We start from the raw sequence: 22129 nt of genomic DNA, 5'->3' as shown, positions 1-22129 counted from the left end.
TCAAGTCCACTCATAGGTGAGACCACAGACAGAGACGCTGCCATCCATTTTCAGCTAGTATCCACATTCCTAGTTTAGTTTGTGTCTTACTTTGTTAGTTTTTCTTAAGTGCCTTCTCTCAGCCCCCACAAACCATAGGTATGAGCTGACTGAGAGGGACCAGCTCAGTGGTGGATGGCGTTGGGGGTTCTTAACCATTTGCTTATGCAGTTTACTTGTGTTTCTGCCCCTGCTTATATCCTACTTTAATTTTACAATGGATCGCTATTGGACCTGCCCAATATGATGACATTGTAACATTATAGCAAAACCCTATTCATAATAGGCAATTCTGGCTACAAGGTCTGACCCAAGACCCACCTCTACCAGGACCCAGAAGCACGTCAAAAGCTGTTTATTAAATGGTGTACTATCTTATGCTATAGGTGGCCTAGCTTAGCTCTGAAAAACTAGAAATCTCTGTTGTGATTTTCTGATGAAATTTGCCATAAAACTACATGGCATATTTTCCCACTGTAGATGCTTCCAATATTGAGCCTCTTGTGTTTTATGGCCCAAGTAGCAAAACTGCTTGCACCACAGCCTAGATCTACATCATGTGCCTTTCTGCTTTGCGCACCCCTCAATGCTGTAAGCATTCCACAACATTGCATCTTGTGCCAGAGCAATATTCCCAGGCATGGAAGGATGCTACTTTTAAAACCAGAGTGGCCTAGCATGTATTGTGTTTCCATTTATTGTGAGAGCCTTTAGATGCAACAATTTGTCCTTTATTTTGGAGGGGATGTTCTGGCATATCCCAGGTCACTGGACTCCTAGACATTTAATCCAAGTATTGAGTAACAAAATGCTCCTTGTCTATTTGATGTACCTTTTCCAAAGTGCTACCCTTTCCAATTTTATGTTGTTTCTTCATGTAAAAATATGAGAAAGTTTTTGTGGCACTCCATTGAAAAATAGAACACATTTTAAGCATTTTCTCCTTGATGTGAAGTGTACTCTCTTAATCCAAGGCAGTTCAACTTAAGCTTCATTTGTGCTTCATGAACTTGAAGTATTTTTAGTCTTTAAAGTTGCATCATGTCATGAAATGAAGTGGAACTATTGAAACACACAAGCTAAATGTAGTGTAGTTTCCTAAGCATATAAAAGAAATCTAGTCTATCTTGGGGGCAATTCAGGATGTGGAGCAGTAACCAAGCAAGTACTAGTTGCTGTTAACACACATTGCATTTGACTGGAAATACGATTTCAGGTTGAGATATTTAAACAAAGAGTTGTTGTTTAAGGGGAAGATACATAAACACTATCAATGAAGCTAATCATTTCCAACCCATAAAATATCTTGTTTTGAACTTGTTTGCTGAATGTTAACATTAATGCTTATTTTACCTTTTTTTTTTTTTTTTAAAAAAAAAAAACAGATAACTTTGTGGTAGATTCCAGTTCTTGTGTGCGTGCCTGCCCTAGTTCCAAGATGGAAGTAGAAGAAAATGGGATTAAAATGTGTAAACCTTGCACTGACATTTGCCCAAAAGGTGAGTGGTAGCTCAGATTATTTAGTTAGAACTGGGCCTATATAACAAGGCTTTTAATTCACTTTTAAGTGTACCAGCTTTTTAATATAAACCCACTCTCACAACCAAAACCTGCCCACACATGCTCTCCGTAATTTTGGACAGTCACTCAAAATATGAACTTTTATAACACTGTATATTATTGAGTTTGAATTATATCTACTAAAATGGTCCAGAAAAAAATTCAGGTGTAACACTGATAGGAACTCACTTACATGTTATTCTGTCAATAGGAAATCTTAAAAGCTTTGTTAAAAAACAAGAGTTCACATGGTTATGTTGGCATCACAACACATATTAGTTGCTTGGCACTATATACAACTTTATCTGCTAAGCGTAAAAAGTCATGCATAGGGACCTGAAAGTCACTCTCCAGATCTTAAAAATATATTTGGAAAGATGAGATCTATGAAATGACAGGGAACTTTAACATAAGTTTAAAATAAATATATCAGATAATTCATGCCATAGAATTCCAGTGGAGGAAGGAATCTCTTCCAGCTGTGTGTAGTCTAATTCCTCACCAGAATGAAACCTAAATTAAGCCAGATGAAAATGTAGTCTAAATCTCAGGAATGTTGTTAAACTTTTCAATGTATCAGGGAGTGCCTTAGAAAAGGACAAACTCCAGACTTACTTTAGATGGTCTTTTCTCTCTTCCTCTCTGTTTTTTCCTTATCCCCTCTCTCTATTTTTCTATACACCACCCCGCGCCCCCACCCCACACAAAAGTTGTTTTGTTTGTTTGTTTAAACTGGAAGCTTCAGAAAGCATGTTCAATTTAAGCATAAATATTTGAATGGCCCTTGATTTTTGTTATAATTCACATCATTAGACTCTTTATTTACATATATTCTCCATTAGACCACTGTTTTTAAAATTGCAGGTTGTAGAGCATTAGTATGTAAGCCATGAAATTATTTTACTAAAGTTACCAGCATTTTAAAATCATTAAAAATGATATTTTCAAATAAAGTAGAAAATAGATAATTTTATGTTGCTAGGAGGAGTATTGATTGATAAAATTTCTGTTAAACTTATGTATGTGTTGTGTGTGTATACTGGGTCTTGATATAAAATGTAATTTCTATGATGAGTCATTGTCATTCGATTTTAATGCAGGGACAAGTTTTTAAAGCAGAACCAGTAGTGAATGTTGAATGAATGAATAATTATTTTACTTTTTAGAAAACAAAATTTGTAATATATTTTTATATGTTGCAATTAAAAATACTCTGCTATTTTACAATGAAGATGCAATGATTTATTGGCCAAAAATAAGTTTCTCAGTCCCCTAACTCTGAGTCTTGTTTCTACAGCTTGTGATGGCATTGGCACAGGATCATTGATGTCAGCTCAGACTGTGGATTCCAGTAACATTGACAAATTCATAAACTGTACCAAGATCAATGGGAATTTGATCTTTCTAGTCACTGGTATTCACGGGTCAGTATTACATTTTTGTGCAAGCTATTTTACAAAGTGAAGAGGAAACTGAAGAGATTCTTTAGTTTTGTTTATTTGATTCTTCTGGAACCTGAAGAGTTTCACCTTTCATTAATGCTCCTCAAAACAAAAGCAAGGGCCTGATTTCACCAGCAATGGCAGTATAATACAGTATAATGACATTATAGTATAATGAAAGTATAATGACATTCCAAAATACCAGTTTTGGAATGTGCTCAAATTTTAGTTTTGTGACTATTTAAGGTTGAAAATATAAATTTGTATTTAGACTAAATTATGTTTTAGGATATTCTCCTCAAATCCACGGTTTTCAGCAAGCTTGACTTATTTTTAGATATGTTTAGAGGAAAATTCATTCAAACTTCTAACTGATTCGGTTGAGAAACCATGAATTAATATCCTTTAAAATGTCTCACATAAAACTAATCAGTAAGTTGAAATTCCCCTGAGCTTCTTCCAGAAATTCTTTGTCCTGATGTATTATTTTTGTCTTTTTTCCCTTAAGTTGGGAAGTTAGCACCACTGTGAGAGATGCTGCTAAATGAGTTTCATTTTGGTAATAAAAATTGTAACGTGATTTATCTGGGCTCCTTCGTTGCAGAACCCCCTGCTGGTTTTAACTGGAAAACAAACGTGTTTGCATCCTTTGAATGTCAGTATTTTAACATTGTATGTTATCTGTCTGTCTATATTACTACTTAATCCCTAAATATTAGCGCTGCAGGTTACAGATAAAGAATATCTCTCATACGTTTCAATTCAAAATCTTACTCTGAACATATATCAGATCATTTCTAAAAGCAAACTAATTTAACATAATATGAATAAATATGTCCAAATAGGAATGGCAAGAACAGTAGAACAAAGTGTTTCTTTTCATTCAAATCAATTATTTGCATTATTGCTAAATATTTGTTTATTTTAATAGGTAGCTTTTAATACGGTCCCATGTTAGATAGCATAATAGTATGTGTGTAGCTGCCACCCCATAATTGTTGTATCTGTCTTAAGAAATGTTGTTTTTTTTTTTTTTTTTTTTTTTTTTACTTATGTTTTAAAATGTATAGACTTGGTAATTCTCAGCCCATATTCCTACATGGCAACAATTTGTTGGAACTGGGTAGCCATATTAATCAGTTATCACGCTGTTAATAAAGACACACCCGAGACTGGGTAATTTACAAAGAAAAAAGAGGTTCGGTGGACTCACAGTCCCATATGGCTGGGGAGGCCTCACAATCATGATGGAAGGCAAAGGAGGAGAAATGCATGTCATACGTGGTGGCAGGCAAGAGACGGTTTGTGTAGGGGAGCTCCCCTGTAGAAAACCATCAGATCTCGTGAGACTTATTCACTATCATGAGAACAGCATGGGAAAGACACACCCCCATGATTCAGTTACCTCCCACTGGGTCCCTCCCACAATATGTGGGAATTGTAGGAGCTACAATTCAATGTGATATTTTGATGAGGACACAGCCAAAGCACATCAGTAGCACTAGTCATTTTGAGATGGGACACAATCAACTTTACCGTAGTCCGCACTGGCCTTCCGAATCCATTTACATTGCTGTCTTACCCTCCTTGCCTCATTGCATAGGAGACCTGGTACAATATTTAGGTGCTTCTTCATAATTTAATGCATCTATGACATTTAATAAAGCAATATACCCACAATTTGACTATGTTTAAAACCAAATATCACATGAATGTAAGATTACATTATGCTGATAATGTCTTCTGAGAAATAAGAAGATAGAGCCACTTTGACACACATTGCCTACTTTCACCTGGAAATAATAAATGAATTAGCCTCAAGCCTTTCACTGTGGGGAATGATTTGAAATCATATTCACATGAACTGCATTAGACAAGTGGTTTTTATCCTTATCGGGCCCAACATTCCGCTTTTATATATTAAAAAATTGCCACTTTTCAATTCTGAAATAAAATTTATAGATAATGTAACCTAAATATATATATATATTTAATTATTATAATTCTTTAGTTGTAATTTTAAAAAAATACCAAAAATGTAAGGTACAATAAAGTAAGTATTGTTAGGGGAATGCCCAGTTTCCAATTATATAAAAGTTTGAATTTATGAAAAATGAGATTAGAAGACATTTTTGTTTAAGAAGTACCAGGAAATAAAAAGCAGAGGAACAACTGACCACTAGAGGAGAAAACCACTATCCAGACACTAGAGGGAAATGACTTTCATTGAAATTGGAGTAATGACTTTCATTGAAATTGGAGTAAATTGCTTCTCGACTTTTTCGCTAAGATCAAGTGAAATTGGAGCAACACGACTAGGGAATTAAACCTGGCCAGAGTATGACCAAGCATGAAGTTTGCACATATGAGGTCCTAAATGTCTAGTAGGACATTTTAAGGTTGTATAAAACACGATACAATCTTTTGATTTAAGAGACAATTAACAACCTTGTGATAACCCCTGTAAACTACAGGATCCCCCAGTCTCTGTTACAACTGAAGCAGCTCTACACATGTGCCAACTTCCTGTTAGTGGGGTGATGCTGCCCCCAATGAGAAACACTGCAAGAATTCTGTGACAGTAGAAAGATTGCAGACCACCAAAAGTGACCTGCTAAGGCTAAAATTCTTAAAGATAAAACATGGGTAGGAAGGTTTCAAAAATATTCTATCTAGTGAGGTTCAGATTATTTTAGTCTTGGTTCATCATAGAACATAATTATTAAAACTCTAGATCTCTACTAGTTATAAAATGACTATATATATAAAATATGTAGCCATATATATATATATATATATATATATATATATATATATATATATTCACTTCTGGCCCAGAGTGGAGGAATGTTTAATAAATAAATGTAATAAAAAATGGAAACACGTAGTCCAATGAATAAAAATGCATCAGGCAATAAGGAGCGTGCATTTCCAAGTTTATTGGAGAATACTACGTTAGACTAACCCTGACTTCTAAGGAGAAAAATATTGCTCATTCATCCAGGTGAAAAATTGCTTATGGAAAATCAACTTATATGGATTAGAAGTAGAAAAGTAAACCAAGTTTGTCTCAAGCATAAACTTAGAAAATGAGAGTTGGGATTTCTTCTTGGACAATTGGATCCAGAGCAGATTGGAATGTGATTTGTATCTCCACCATGGAGGGTTTGCGTTGAGTTGGGTGGCTTTCTCTCACGTCAAACACTAGGTTTCCTCCAATAAAAAACTTGAGAAATGGATTAACAATAAATACCTATTTCATATGATTATTGTGGTGATTAAAAACAAAAGTTGTTTTGAATTGCTCAGCGCAGTGCCTGGCATATTGTAAAACCTTCACAAATGGTATCAAATAGAAGGTTGGAAGTGTGGGGAAAGAGGGAAAGATAGTGAGAGAGAGAGAGAGGAGGATGAGAACAGAGAGAAATGAAAATCAATAAAAACAAAACAAGAGGAGAAGAAGACAGTGCAAAAGAAAAATCGCAGTGCCTATGTCTCATTTATAGCACAGCATGTTGTGCAACAAATATTAATTTTATAGACTTGATTATAGTCTTATATAGACTTTTGGAAACCAAATAAAGGCAAAATTTTCCTTATGATGAGTCATGGTTCTTAGTTTAGATGATTATTTGTCCTTAGTGATAGCACTTATACCTGGAATATTTAAAATTATAATTATAATTGGGTCTCAAGCACAATTTATAAGGTATTTTCCAAGACAAACATATAAATGAATTATGATGTATCCTTTATTCTCACTGTCATGCCAGCATGAAACATATATTCTGAAGCCTTTCTCTTTCATCTGAGGAAAGTATGGCTAGAGAGTTAATTCAGTAGACTTAGACATGTTATATATGTATAGATGCAAGTATGGTTATGAATGTAATTTGTGTGTGTGTATGTTCGCGTGTGTAAGCACAGAGATATTTTAAAGGTGAACAATAAAGAGTATTATAAGCAGAAAACTTGCAATGAATTAAAGAAATGTTTTACCTCACTTAATTTCCATTACCCGCAGTATTTTACTAACTAGCTCTTAATAAGATCGTATGGTTTGATTAAAATAGCTGAGATGTTTTTAACTAATAAAATGCAAAAATAACAATTTAATGAGGTTGTTATGCTTTTTAAAAATAAGTTGCTTCATAAAAGATATTTACTGGCAATTTATCAATTAAAATTTTAATATATAATTGGGCTCAAGAAAGTTAATTGGCAAGTTTAGTTTACAGTACAATAGTACCATTGCCAGAAATAGTAGTAGGTACTCATTTTCTTATTTAGGATAGGAACTGCAGGAAAGCGTAGTGCTTAGGGTTATCATTAGGAAAACTTTTCCTTCATGTTTTGTTACGTTTTACACTGTTGATGGGCATGTGCTTAGAGTAACAAAATACCAATAAGCATGTTCATGCTGTGTCACAATGAGACACTGGCAAGAAAGGGTTTACGTGGTAGATTGCAATGGTGATAGACAATGGAAGAGAAATAATAAGCTTGATGATAAAACAAAGTGATTTCAGTGGAAATGAAAATATGTTTCTTTGTCTTTCTCCTGAGCTTTATTTTGGATCACCAAACACAATGACACGGTAGACATAACGTTCTTTTGCATGGCTCTGAATTTAGTTAGGAAAGTTAACTGTTTTAAAGTACTGCGTATTTCGAGTGGCTACAGGATGCAACTCCCAAGACATACTTTGAAGTCAGTGAGTGGAATTCTGTCAACTTATTTTACAAGAGTCCTGAATCTCTAAAATTAACTGTATAAAATATCTGTGGTCCATTGGGCTTCATGTTAGCATTCCGGAATTCATTTCATTCCTGGTAACATAGAAGTGTTCTCAGTAAAGGTTTAGACTGACCCCATTATTGTGTGCTTGCCCTGAATTTTGAGTCTTTCTCAATAAAGCCAGAATATTTGATTATATGACCTGAGCTGTTCTATACACTGCTTTTCATCAAAGAACAAATGTTGAAAGCTCATTCTTGTATGGCAGAGCTGATATTTCCTCTGTATACAAAATTCTTTGCACATTAAAAAGTGAAGGCAAGAGTTTTCCTACATGATACATTTCATTTTTGGCTTCATATTCATCGAAAGCATAGTTATTTGTTCCATATATCTTTGCTTGTAAATAGAGAAAGTTTGCTAGAACGTTTAATTGAGACTTTAAGCTTTTGTGAGATATTAATATGACATTGAGAAAATTTTAATCAATAGTTTATGTGTGAATTATAGGGAAACACATTTTTAGTGTTTCTCCAACTTCAGCAGTATCTAGTATTTGAGCCTAGTATAAAGCACTCCATGTTAAACTAGCAGTACATTGTATTGATTGCACTTCTTAGTTTGAAACAGTAATTTAATCAAGCAAATTTTTTTTAAAGATGTGAAATGGTTTGCAGTAGAGAAGAATATGCTGATGAACCAAGTTCAGAAAGCCAGTACAAGGTGGTTCCAGAGATCAAGGTTGCTGGAACTGATACTCTTTTCAAGACTTGAATGCTGGCATGAATAAATGCCAATGGATTCAGACACAAATCCCCAGGACATAGGCCATATGCCTATCTGTTTGTCAGGGGATTATGGAGCATGTTGATTGATAGCCCTATTAAGGCTACTTAGAGTGGATCACTAGTGGTTATTCACCATACCGAAAAGGAATGTTCTCAGAGACCGGTAAAAGAAGAGATGTCTACAGTAAGAATAAAATTTGTTTGACTGCTACAGGTAGATACATACTTGTAAAAAAGCCTAAGATCACTGTTCTTAGAAGTTTTGATCTGTCTTGAAGAAGTAGCCAATGGATAAAATTTAATCTCTCTGTAAATGATATATATTAATATGAGGTCTCTACCTAGGATAGTGCGAAATGTCTTTTAACGTAATAAAATTTTAAAACTTACTGTGGATTTTAAAAAAAAAACAAAACTGGAAGTCTTGCTTGAATTCATATACATGGAAGCGAATAGTTCCTGTGTTATAAACGTGAATATGAATAAGCTAGATAGGAACAAGATGGTTCTAAGTAATCTGTATGAAGAGATACTTTTGGACAATGTCATAAATATTATGAAAATTCATGAGTAGATAAATGTAGAGCTACAGAAAAAAAAATGTCGATTTTATCTGTGCTTATTTCTATCCTTCTTATGAATTCCAGGTAGTATTAGCAATGTATACTTCTTTGAGGAGCATAAATACCAGTTGTTCTCACTATAATATAATTTATTTCTAGACTATATATATTCTTCCAAATCAATAATAAACTTTTAAAACAAAGCAATGTAAAATGGTTCATACATGAACTTGCTATCTTTGGGAATTTCATCAGAATAGTTCAATCTGAATAATCTTCTAGATCTAGAATAGGCTTTGATGAAAATCTCATATTTTGTGACATCAAAAATGTCCACAAAACACCTATTATTCCTCCTCCACATCTAGCACAGATTAATTTAGACATGCATTGATAACGCTCCTATTGCTAATTAAAATTAAATTTGAATAAAATAACTACTGTCACATTTCTCATATTTTCACTCCTTTATTAAAATTTAAATTTGGCTACATTTCTTCTTGATTTTCTAGGGACCCTTACAATGCAATTGAAGCCATAGACCCAGAGAAACTGAATGTCTTTCGGACAGTCAGAGAGATAACAGGTAATTTTTTAAACTGCAACTGTTGTGCTATGGACAACGTAATTAAAAAAAAAAAAAAAATCCATAAGATTGGCTAGGCACAGTGGCTCACGCCTGTAATCCCAGCACTTTGAGAAGTCAAGGCGGGTGGATCATGAGATCAGGAGATTGAGACCATCCTGGCCAACATGGTGAAACCCTGTCTCTACTAAAAATACAAAAATTAGCTGGGTGTGGTGGTGCGTGCCTGTAATCCCAGCCACTCAGGAGGCTGAGGCAGGAGAACTGCTTGAACCCAGGAGGTGGAGATTGCAGTGAGCCAAGATCACGCCGCTGCACTCCACCCTGGCAATAGAGCGAGAGTCCATCTCAAAATAACAACAAAAAGGAAAACAAAACAAAAAAAGTTATATAAGACTGGAATCAGCAACTAATTTTCAAAGTAGATTTTAGTTTGTAAAAACTGGTATTATTTTTAAAGATGGTATTAGCTTTTATGCATATTTTGAAAGCCCATGGAATTACAAAATGAGTATCTTTGAAAGTCTGACATTACAACTCTTGCAAGTGTCAACTGATCTTTGAACCCATGTTTTTCTGTTTACTTATTCAAAAGAAGTACTCTTGAACATGGATAACATGTAGCATTTATTTAGCACATATATATTAAGCCTGTAATGTGTTCAACATTGTCTTAGTAGGTAATATGGGGCCCATAGATATGAATCAGACATGGACTTACCGTAAAATAATGCAAAATCTAATGCGAAAGGTTAGATATGTATATAAATGTCTTAGAATACGAGGGTGACACTGATATCGTAAGTATACAGATGAAGAGGTAAAAGATTTCAGATAAATTGAAACTATATTTTTCTCTTTATCTAGTTAGGCTACATTCTTGCATTTATAAGAATAAATCAAATTGAGTCACTGAAACCTTTCAACATATACAGTTTTATTGGGTAAGAGACTCAATCTTGGAAGAATACATATGTAATAGAGTGCTTCAAAAATAGAAATGTTCACTACCCCTTTCTCACTTCCCACCTTTCAACATGTTTTCACCATATTTCAAGAAAAATCAGCACTATTACTAAGACAATGATATTCTGATTTATTTTTACTACTCTTCACTTGTAGGTTTCCTGAACATACAGTCATGGCCACCAAACATGACTGATTTCAGTGTTTTTTCTAACCTAGTGACCATTGGTGGAAGAGTACTCTATAGGTAAGTGGATATGTTTAAAGTTGCAGGTCTCACAGATTTCAAGAGGAGCATCGTCTGGGCATTAATTCAAAACCATCACTCTTATTGATTTACTGATTCTGGGGAAATCATGCTTCCATCCTTATTTCCAAAGATAAGCTCATTGAAAATACCTCCGATGATGGTATGAAGTATTACAGAATACATAGTTTGATTTTTCAATTGTCTGTCACTCAAAATAATATTAGTATTTTGCAAGTATGGGGTGCAAGATATGAACAATTAATGAAACTTTCTTTTTTATCAGATGTTATCATAATTAAAAGATAAGAGTTGTGTGACTTGGTAATGGCTCGAGTGTATAGGATACAAGTGCTGTTGTGCCAAGAGGTTCTGTTCTTGTCTCTGGTGCTCTAATTTGAACTACACATCACAGGGCTGATGTTTTAGGAACTGGTCCACTGTTCTACATGTACTGCTGGTTAATAAATGGAAAAGAAAATTCAGGTTTAGAAGGACATTGATAAAATTATAATGTCAATAATTTAAATGCACATTGTAAGAGTAAATAACAGGTTTCTTCAATGTCATCTGTATGACGTTCTTATTTATGAGCAATTAAAAGTCAATTTACGTAAGTAGACAAATTTAAAAAATTCTTAAGTTCAAAATATCTTCAAAATTAATATCATCATTGATTTTATAATATTTTATAAAAAGCACATTGAATTTCACTATTAAAATGTAAAAGTTATATTAAAAGAGGTTTTAAAAATGTAAAGGAGAAAGGAGCTTAATAAGAAAGGATAGTCAAGAGATCCAATCTATTAAAGTGCTATATGTAAACAACTTTTACTATCCATTGAATAAATATTATAAGCCAATCGAGGCATTGTGCTAACATTGTAATCAACAACTCAAGATAGTTATGATGGGGACAAAATTTGAGAGAAAGAGTTACATCTTAGTCTTTATCGTTGAGCATACATACACACAAACACACACACACACACATTCTGACAACCATGGAAAATAATTCTAAATATTAACAGCAAAGAATATTTAAAACTAAAAATAAAAGTGGAAAGCATTGATCTCCAAAATGTAAAATAATATTCATTAACTGATTGAAATATGGGAAGCATGTTTATGCTTTAGAGAATGGAAAAGTAAATAAGTAAAAAAGTAAATAATTATAATAATGTGGACTATATTAAAATAAAAGTAGTTTCCTTGATTTTTCAATCATCTGTCACTCAAAGTAATATTAGTATTTTCCAAGTATGGAGTGCATGATGTGAGCAATTTGAAACAGGGTAGTTGTTATTTAACTTTTAGAGACCTTTTCCCTAGATACCCAAGGCATCTGAGTTTGTTTTCTTTTTCTAATTTTAGTTTAGTTTTATTCTTTACTTTTTACCGTCTCCTAACCTTACTTACACATGCCTCAATTATTACAGTTCTGGTGTCTGAGGTATAAATTAAAGCTAAATACCTATAATCATTTTCTGAAATTATTTAGACATACTCTGAAAGTATGTCTATATGTCTAAATCTATTACATAAAGAGGAATTAATGTCTTACTTTGAGTAGATGAACGATTGTTTTATAAACACTTCTTTAGTGTTAATACAGGATTTCATCATTGAACAATGTAAAGTTAAGGCTTGGGGTGGGAAGATAGCAGATATTTCAGTGGTAAATATATACACAGAAATAGAGATACACTGCCAATATGCATAACTGTAAGCAATGGAAATTTTACTTTGGGAAGGTCAAATTATTACTTTAATCACTTGGACTCGGGAAGGGGAACATCACACACTGGGGTCTATCATGGGGAGGGGGGAGGGGGGAGGGATTGCATTGGGAGTTATACCTGATGTAAATGACGAGTTGATGGGTGCAGCACACCAACATGGCACAAGTATACATATGTAGCAAACCTGCACGTTGTGCACATGTACCCTACAACTTGAAGTTTAATAATAATAAATAAATTTAAAAAAAAAAAAAAATAAATAAAAACTATATAGCATATAAAAACAAACATTATTCAAAACACAGAGTTACTGATTCAGTCTCTATTTATACTCCATTAACATTATTTTAAAAGTAAAATGTGGCAGCCTTATTTTACTCCAGAATGTGTCTCATGGTTCCATTTTCTCCTTTCCCCCTCCTTAGTGGCCTCTCCTTGCTTATCCTCAAGCAACAGGGCATCACCTCTCTACAGTTCCAGTCCCTGAAGGAAATCAGTGCAGGAAACATCTATATTACTGACAACAGCAACTTGTGTTATTATCATACCATTAACTGGACAACACTCTTCAGCACAATCAACCAAAGAATAGTAATCCGGGACAATAGAAAAGCTGAAAACTGTAGTAAGTACATTACTCAGACATTTAAAACATAGAAACTTAAATTTTTTCCCATTCTTCTTTGGACCAAAAAATTAAAAATAACATCAGGTCAAAATTGTTGCTTTGTATCCCAACCCTTAAAGAAGAAGGTAGTTATTACAATTACCAATATGATATAAAATAATCAGAATAAGTGACTTTCTACAACATATAGCATATTTATTTGCAAGATGTCTTACCTAATCTTAACCCTCCTGTGGAGATTTGAATTCAGTATGTCTAAATGGAACCTGGGTATTTAAATTATTGGCATCCCAGGTAATTTCAAGGATCCAGTCAATGTGTGGAGATCACCCTATTGAATTCTCTGTTTGTTGTTTGGTTTCAGTGAGTTTCATAACAGAACAACAGAGTTTTGCCATTTAGAGGTGGTAAGAAAAATGAAGTTGTATTTTTCTAACACTTGTAAAAACTACTATTCAAGAAGTATATTGTTCAAGATGTTTTGTTGTTCAGAAAGAAAGTTTACTTTATTAATGCATTTATGTAGACATGTATTTATCATTCTTTCATCTGTTTTGCTACTTATTGATTCATTTAATAGTTTCTCATTTACTCTGAAGCAAATAATGCTTTTGTAGGCACATGACTATGCCGTTCCTATCTAATGCACTGATATTCCAATAATTTATGCTTAATTCTTCCCTGTTTTTCTACGGAAGACTACTCTTTCCTACATCCTATGAGTGCCACTATTATGAGTACAATCATCTGACTTACTATGGTAAATACTGAATAAAAAGACTCCAAACTCAAATGTTCTGTTTGCAAATGAATATTCTTGTTGTGGGCACAAAATCAATCCGTTCTAAAAGGCAGAACCCTAGAAAATTCTGCTCTCAGAGTATTTTCTTACTTCTTTGATCTCTCCATTAAAACAATCATAAGGGTATACATGAATAATGATTGAGTTTGTGTGTGTGTGTGTGTGTGTGTGTGTGTGTGAATAAATAGAAGACTTTTTAAAAAGTTATAAACTCTTAAGAGGCCAACATAATTTGTTTATTGAGTTTTCAGTGAATTAATTGATTTATTAAGATCCCATCTTGTTCCAGAAATAATTTAAGGCAGCTCAGTCTACCAATCTTCATAAAATATAATTTATGATTAATTCTCTTATATTTTAGCTCTTTTCGATCCTTAAAAATATTTCTAAATGAAGGAGATCTATCCCAACATGAGGTTCCAGCTAAGAGTGAACTTAAGTTCTTACTCATTCTTCTGTTCCACATAGAATCACGAAATATAAAATCTAATTGTGTATCAAAATATGCATGTTATATTGAATAATATTCATTATTTCATTTGGCCTATGTTATTTCCTTGGTTTTACACATTGCTGATTTCTAAAAGAAAATTTACTTTGCTTTTTCCCTAATGCTTAAGCTTCTTATCCCACATCACAATATGTGTGTGTATATGCCCCAAAGTAGATGATTCATGGCAATAAGATAGAATCTTCTTCAATACCAATTAATGAATGTTTCCCTAAATCAGTGTTATACTCTTGTTTCCTTCGACATCCTTAAAAAAATTAGTACCACTATCTTTCAAAAATTTAACTATGAATTCAAAATAATGTAAAGAAATATATAAAAGAATCAGAAAAAAACATTCTTCCTCTTTGATGCACTTAATCAGTTTACAAATCCTACAAAAATTCTTATTTCATATATCTTTCTATACTTGAAAAGCAAATGGGAAGAAGAAAATGCAAAAAGTAAATGTAGGGAAGCAAGATGAGAAAAAGGGATATTTCAGTAAATTATATAATGTTATTTCACACCTTTTTAAAACTTCTAAACATTTCAAATGACCAAAAGGGAGTGAATAATAATAATAATGATAATAACTAAAATATAAAATGCATTTAAACTTTCAGTGTTACACTTCTTGGATTGAGGTTAACTACTTTTCAGACCATAGACATATTTTTTTTTGTTCTGTGCACAAGAATTGACTTTGCAGTTTGGGGAAAAAAAAATGAAGCAGTTAGGAGAAACATAGTTTTGTGGTGCTATAGTATCAAGCATATCATTTTTCCTTTTTAACATATTAGAATAAATATATTTTGCATGGAATTCATTTATCAAAATTTGGACTTCAGACTCACAGCACACTGGATCCATAAAAATTCCATATGCCTCCATTTTCAGAAATAAAATTACCCTGTAAACTTGACCTCAGAGATGCTGCTGATGTTTACGATCCCCAGTACTGTTTGTAAATGGGAATGTCTAAATGCTTGCTTCATTTTAAATGCACTGTATATGTTTCCTTTTTGGATATTCCGTCTTGGTATATCATACACACACAAGATGTACATGAGCATGCACACATGTTCACTACAACACCTAAACATATATGCATATACAGTGTGGATGTCTGTATGCGTTCCATATACAACACACATGCATATACACACACCTAGTAAATATCCATGCATACACACACCCTTACATGCCTACTTACATTTACACACAGTTACCATGAAATACTCTGATCTAAATATAAGAGTTGGCTTATGAATTTAATGAAAAGGCAGTCCTTCATTTGTAATGGTGTTTTTTGGAGTTCAGCCTGTTTTAAAACAGTAATGACAATATAAAAAAAAGTTAACTCATCTATGAAGGGTAACAGTGGCTAGAGCAATCTTACTCTTTTAAGTCAAAAATTTCAAAGCTGATTTGAAGAGATTGAGATTGAGGGAAACTCTGGGACATGAAAAGCTAGAATATTTTGGGTCTCTATCATTTATGTGGTTACGATAGTAACCAAATTGCAGTGTTATGTGGAAGAAGTTTTAGAGTAGATTTATAAAAGCATTTGAAGTTTCTTAAAATATTTAAGCATAAATTTTTAATACTGAAATATAAACAGTGTAGAGATAAATATTACACCAGCCCTTCAGAATCCGAGTTATATTTGAACTTATATATCTGAAGTCTTTAAAATATTTGTACAGATACTGTTAAACTCAACATGAATAAGAGAGAAATTAAATTCATTATTGATTTTCAAAATAAAAATATTTTTATTTTTCCAATTATAATAGTACCTTTTTCATTGTTCAAAATAAAACCATTCAAAAATATATAAAAATATTTTTAAAACTACTTATATATAATTCTTGGTGAATATATTTTTCATATATATAGATAAGGAAAGAATATATATTTTCATATATGAATGGGATCATACCATTTCTATTTAGATACCATTCAGTCATCTATGTCTTGTACTTAATATAGTATAAGTATCTCACATTCAATAAATAGAGCTCTTCCTTATTTCTTTTTTTTTTTTTTTTCTTTTTTGAGATGGAGTCTCACTCTTGTTGCCCAGGCTGGAGTGCAATGGCACGATCTTGGCCCACCACAACCTTTGCCTCCCGGGTTGAAGCGATTCTCCTGCCTCAGCCTCCTGAGTAACTGAGATTACAGGCATGCAACACCACAGCTGGCTAATTTTGTATTTTTAGTAGAGAAGGGGTTTCTTCATGTTGGTTAGGCTGGTCTCGAACTCCTGACCTCAGTTGGTCCACCTGGTCCACCCACCTCGGCCCCCCAAAGTGCTGGGATTACAGGCGTGAGCCACCATGCCTGGCCTTCCTCATTCCTTTTTAAAGCTATTTATAGAAGTGTTATGGACCAGTACCATATTAATTGTATTTTAAATTATTTTCCATTTTTATATTATCACTACTGCCATGATGTGTATCTAGTTTATGAAACATTTTGTAGTGTACATTTCCTGTGGCTAAAAACTTAGATGTGGAATTTCTCTGTAAAAGAGGCTACATAAAAATTTTCTCACTAATTTCTCTGTCATCTTCCAAAAATACTAAATCAATTAACCTTGTTGCAAACACTGTGTGATAGTAATATTTTCCAACACTCTTTAAATCACTGGATATTATCTATGGTTTTAAATTTCAGTGATCTAAAAGAAGAAAAGAAGTATTTTATATTTACGTGATTAATTCATCTTTTTTTATCTTGTAAATTGCTTTATATGTGAACTTTGTTCATTTTTAATTTGGAAGTTGTTCTTTTTCTAAATTTAAAAGAACTATTTACAAATTAAATTCATTAAATTTTGTTCCTTAAATGTGTTGGGAGTAAGTTCCTCTCTTACTGGTAATTTGAATAATTTGTCTTTTGATAATCCAATGTTTATCAAACCATATTTTTATATAGTTAAGTGGTTAGATTGTTCTTTTCATTTTTAATTGTTTGATCTTGTATTTTTAGATAATTCTTTTCATCTAGTACTTTAAAAACAATATTGAAATTTTTAACACATCTTGACGTTTTGGCATAGCATTTTAAAAAAAATCCTGATTGCGATGTGGATCCAAAATAATTTATTAAACAACCCATCTCTCCTTATTGACTTTAGCTAATCAGCTAACCAATCAGCTAAAAGGTGCCAGACTCTCTCTCTCAAGCTAGCTATATTGTTTAATTTAGTTATTACAACCACCCTGTAAAGTATACTCATCTGCAAATGCAAATGCAGATGAGTATACATTTATTAAGAAAGTTAAATAATATTTTCAGTTTTGGAGCTACTAAAATCCTATTAAGGACTTCAACCCAATGCCTGTCTGACTTCAAAGTCTAAGCTCTTCATTTCACCGTGATTCCTCTCAAAATAAAGAAAATGTTGACTGGGCATGGTGGCTCATGCCTGTAATCCCAGCACTTTGGGAGGCAGAGGGGGGCAGATCGCCTGAGGTCAGGAGTTTGAGACCAGCCTGGCCAATATTGTGAAACCCCGTCTCTACTAAAAATACAAAAATTAGCCAGGTGTGGTGGTGCACACCTGTAATCCCACCTACTCGGGAGGCTGAGGCAGGAGAATCACTTGAATCCAGGAGGTGGAGGTTGTGGTGAGCCAAGATCATGCCATTGCACTTCAGCTGGGCAACAAAGTGAGGAAAGAAAGAAAGAGAGAAAAGAAAGAGAGAGGAAGGAAGGAAGGAAGGAAGGAAGGAAGGAAGGAAGGAAGGAAGGAAGGAAGGGAGGGAGGGAGGGAGGGAGGGAAGAAAAGGAAGGATGGAAGGAAGGAAGGAAGGAAGGAGAAAGAAAGAGAGAGAAAGAAAGAAACAAAGAAAGAAAGAGCAAGAGCGATCTATACATGTGTTAGCTATTATTGTTACTACTAAAATTTTTGTTTCTATTAAAAATAGTTTATATATTAGACATTCACATATACATATATTATATAATGTGAAGATACAATATTTAATTTTACTTTACAAAAAAAATGCCTTCTTGAACATAAAAAAAGGAAAGCTAAATATCAAGAGCTTTCTTTTTTAGGCAGAAGAAAATTTTACCTTATTAAAGTGATTAATTAAAAATTTGCAAGACCAACCATAGGGAGATATGGAAGGAATAAGATTAGTTATTATGTTGTTAACAGGAGGCTGGACATTGAAGAATTTAGAAATGATCTCAAAATCATAAGCAGATAAAAAGTATATGTTTGAGAATCCCTTGAAATATGTTTATTTTTCTTTTTCTCTTCTAAATGAAAACATTTTACAATTGGCTTTATGATAAGTAACAGACTTAGTACTTTCTAAAATTCAAGAAAATAGCAAGTTTAAATTAATGGCTCAGGGCAAAAATATTTGGTGATGGGGAATATATTTTTTGGCACAAATAAGCTAAAAAGGATACACATTTTTATATTTATTTGTGGTTTTTATGTTTCTGAAATCTGAAAGTAGAAAAATCCACCCCATTTTACATGAATCTAGAAAAAGGTAATTTTAGAGCTATAGCTAATTGCTAATAACCAAACTCTCTGGATGACAACATCATCCAATTTTATAATGAGTCACTGCATGTCCAGAATTGAAGCAGGTCAAAGAGTTAATAAGTAGGGAATAGAAGGCACCTCACACAGTGAAGAATAAAACAGTGTTTACTTAATATATTGTTTTATTTGTTTTTCTCTCATAACTAGGATAAAAACAGCAAAATACAGAAGCAAGCATTTTACTTACTATAACATCATAAGAAATGTTGGATTTCTATAAAATAAACAGACTTTATGTTGTCATCATTTCTAATATGTTGTATATTACAGAAAATGAATTTTGATTACAAATTAAGATTTACCTTATTTTAAGAAAATATTACTAAGGTAAGGCAGATTTTTTTACTTTCTCCTGCTCCCATTTTATATTCACCTTTAATTTGTGCACTCCTAACCCATCCCATGGTATCTTGAGTAAATGTGCTTTTACAAACAAAATGCAGCCTACCAAGTCAGAGGAACCATTCTGTGGGCCTGGTAGCCTGGGAAATTAATGAACTCTGTGACACATTTCATTAAACCATAGTTTGGTATGAACCATAAAGTGTGTAACTTTGAATATAGTGAAGTCACTATTCTTCTGAGTAATCAGAAAATAGAAAATCTTAATTATACTTCTAAGATTTTTCCTTTCAAAATTACTAGAGTAATACATCAATACACTGTTCTTTGTTAAAAAAAAAAAAAAAAAAAAAAGCATTCAAGTAAGATTTTGTTATTGTATTTGAAACAGCACACTAATTACTAACAATGCTACAAAATGTTCTCTATGTTCTTATCAACAGGATAATAAGCAGTTGCTCTTGCCAATTAGCTACAGAAATGATATCCCTTCTATTTTGTAATCTAGAAATTCTGAGAGAATGATCTCTCAACAATAAAAGCCAGGATTACTGCAGACTCTAGTTTTTATTACAAACGGTGGGTGATATTTTAACTTGACTTGCCTCTTCATCAATGGTTGCAAAATTTTAAAGTAAAACTTATAATCATTAAAAATGCAAAAGCTAGGCTCCAGTTCTCCAGAGATTCTTATTTAGACACTTTTGTGAGTTGTATTGTGTCCCCTCCAAAAGATGCTCAAGTCTTGACCCCTGGTATCTATGAATGTGACTATATTTGGAAATAGGGTATTTGCACGTGTAGTTAAAAGGAAAGTTAAGATGAGCTTATACTAGAGCAGAGTAGGTCCTTCATCAAATGACTAGTGTACTTATAAGAAGAAGAGAAGAGACACACAGATGGACACACACAAATGAGAACACCATGTGACGACATACACCCACTCAGAGGAACACCCACTCTGTGTGACAGCAGAAGCGACCATTGGAGTGATACAGCAACCAGCCCAGAACACCAAGGATTGCTGGCAACTGCCAGAAGCTAGGGGAGTGCCATAGAACATTCTCCGTCTGAGGCCCCAAGAAGGAACTAGCCTGTGAACACCTGGATTTTGGATTTCTGACGTCTAGAACTGTGAGAGAATAAATTTCTGTTGTTTTTAGAAGCTAGTTCATGGCAGTTTGTTACACTATTTCTATGAAACTAACACAGACAGTGTGATGGGAAACCTGGGATTCTGCATTTTTAATACAAAGCAGACCATTCTGAGACAGGTGCCTGTGGAAAATCCTTGGGAAACTCTACTGTGTCACACCCCATATTATTCCCCCATCGTTCTATAGTCAAAAATATATTCAAGAACACGTGATCCTAACAATTCACTTTTTCTTCTGAAGCTGTGTTCCCTTGTAGGAAAATTCATAATTGAATAGCTTAAAACCAGATATTTAATAATAGGTTTGGGAGACAAAGATAAAGAGCTAACTTTAAAAAGCATTCTATAAATAGTGGGATTTGTTTTGCATTTACTAATGATAACATATTCAATAAATAAGGGGAACATTTAATTATAGTTTATATAGTAATTGGGTAATTATAGTATAATAAGTATTGTACTATCAAATTTTATTTGCTTTAGACTTTCAACAAAATACTTTTGGATTCATTTTACTTTTTTACACTTACATCTCTTCTGAGAGGTATTTTATATTGTGCTCAGTTTTCTAATCAAACCTTAAGAATTTCTAAAATTTTATTTCTGCTGTCACTACTGCCTCTCACCTCCTCCTATCAGAATTTCCTGCTGTGGTCCCACTCACGTTAGAGATATACAGTAACTAGGGTACATAAGAGTTAACAAAAATTTGTGTAGCATCTGTTTAATCTGTTCAACATGGAGAATGGGTATGTCTCTGCACTTCTCCATTGCTGCTTCCCCAACTTCTTTATTAACCCATTATAATTTTTTACAATGTCATTCCACTTTACACATGTCTAACCTTGCCTGCACACAGAGCTTATTGCCGGGCAGTTTAGTGCTTACGAAAGACTGAATGATGGCCCCATGAGGATGACCGCATTCAAATCTTCAGAACCTATGAACATTATCTTATGTGGTAAAAAGGACTTAGCAGATGTTATGGATCTTAAAATAGAATGATTATCTTGAAGTTATTTGAGTGGGTTACAAATATAATCACATGTGTCTTTATAAGAGGAAGGTAGAGGGAGGTTTGACTACTGTAAAGGAAAAGGTGATATACCACGGAAGCAAAGTTGCAGCAATGTCACTTCAAGCTCACGCCAAAGAGGTCTTTAACAGCTAAAAGAGGCAAGGAACAAATTCTCTCCTGGAGACTTCAGAAGCAATCACTCTTGCTGACACCTTGATTCTAGCCCCTTAAGAGTCATTTTGGACATCTGAACTCCAGAACTATGAAAGCTTAAATGTAGGTGATTTTAAGCAATGAAGTCTGTAGTAACTTGTTACAGCATGAAAGGAAATTATTTCAGTATTCTTTTAGTGACATGAGCCTAACTCAAATTACTTTAGGCATAGAGAGACCATATTAACTCACAGAAACGAGAAGTCTAAGGAATGTCTTTTCAGACACAATTG

The 22129-nt window shown here is 33.4% G+C and overlaps 1 protein-coding gene across 4 annotated transcripts in view; it reads left to right on the top strand.

The window, feature by feature from the left end:
• Positions 1 to 22129, top strand: part of ERBB4 (erb-b2 receptor tyrosine kinase 4) — a 1160906-nt gene that overhangs the window by 834526 nt on the left and 304251 nt on the right. For all 4 annotated transcript variants that reach the window (XM_007966140.3, XM_007966143.3, XM_007966144.3 and 1 more), the window contains exons 8-12: positions 1425 to 1538; positions 2897 to 3023; positions 9643 to 9716; positions 10839 to 10929; positions 13097 to 13296. In XM_007966140.3, the coding sequence (XP_007964331.2) occupies positions 1425 to 1538; positions 2897 to 3023; positions 9643 to 9716; positions 10839 to 10929; positions 13097 to 13296 (606 nt within the window). The remainder of the gene's footprint in view (positions 1 to 1424; positions 1539 to 2896; positions 3024 to 9642; positions 9717 to 10838; positions 10930 to 13096; positions 13297 to 22129) is intronic.

This window comes from Chlorocebus sabaeus, chromosome 10, assembly GCF_047675955.1.
Source record: "Chlorocebus sabaeus isolate Y175 chromosome 10, mChlSab1.0.hap1, whole genome shotgun sequence".
Classification (NCBI taxonomy): domain Eukaryota; kingdom Metazoa; phylum Chordata; class Mammalia; order Primates; family Cercopithecidae; genus Chlorocebus; species Chlorocebus sabaeus.
This window is presented reverse-complemented; position numbering and strand designations above follow the sequence as displayed.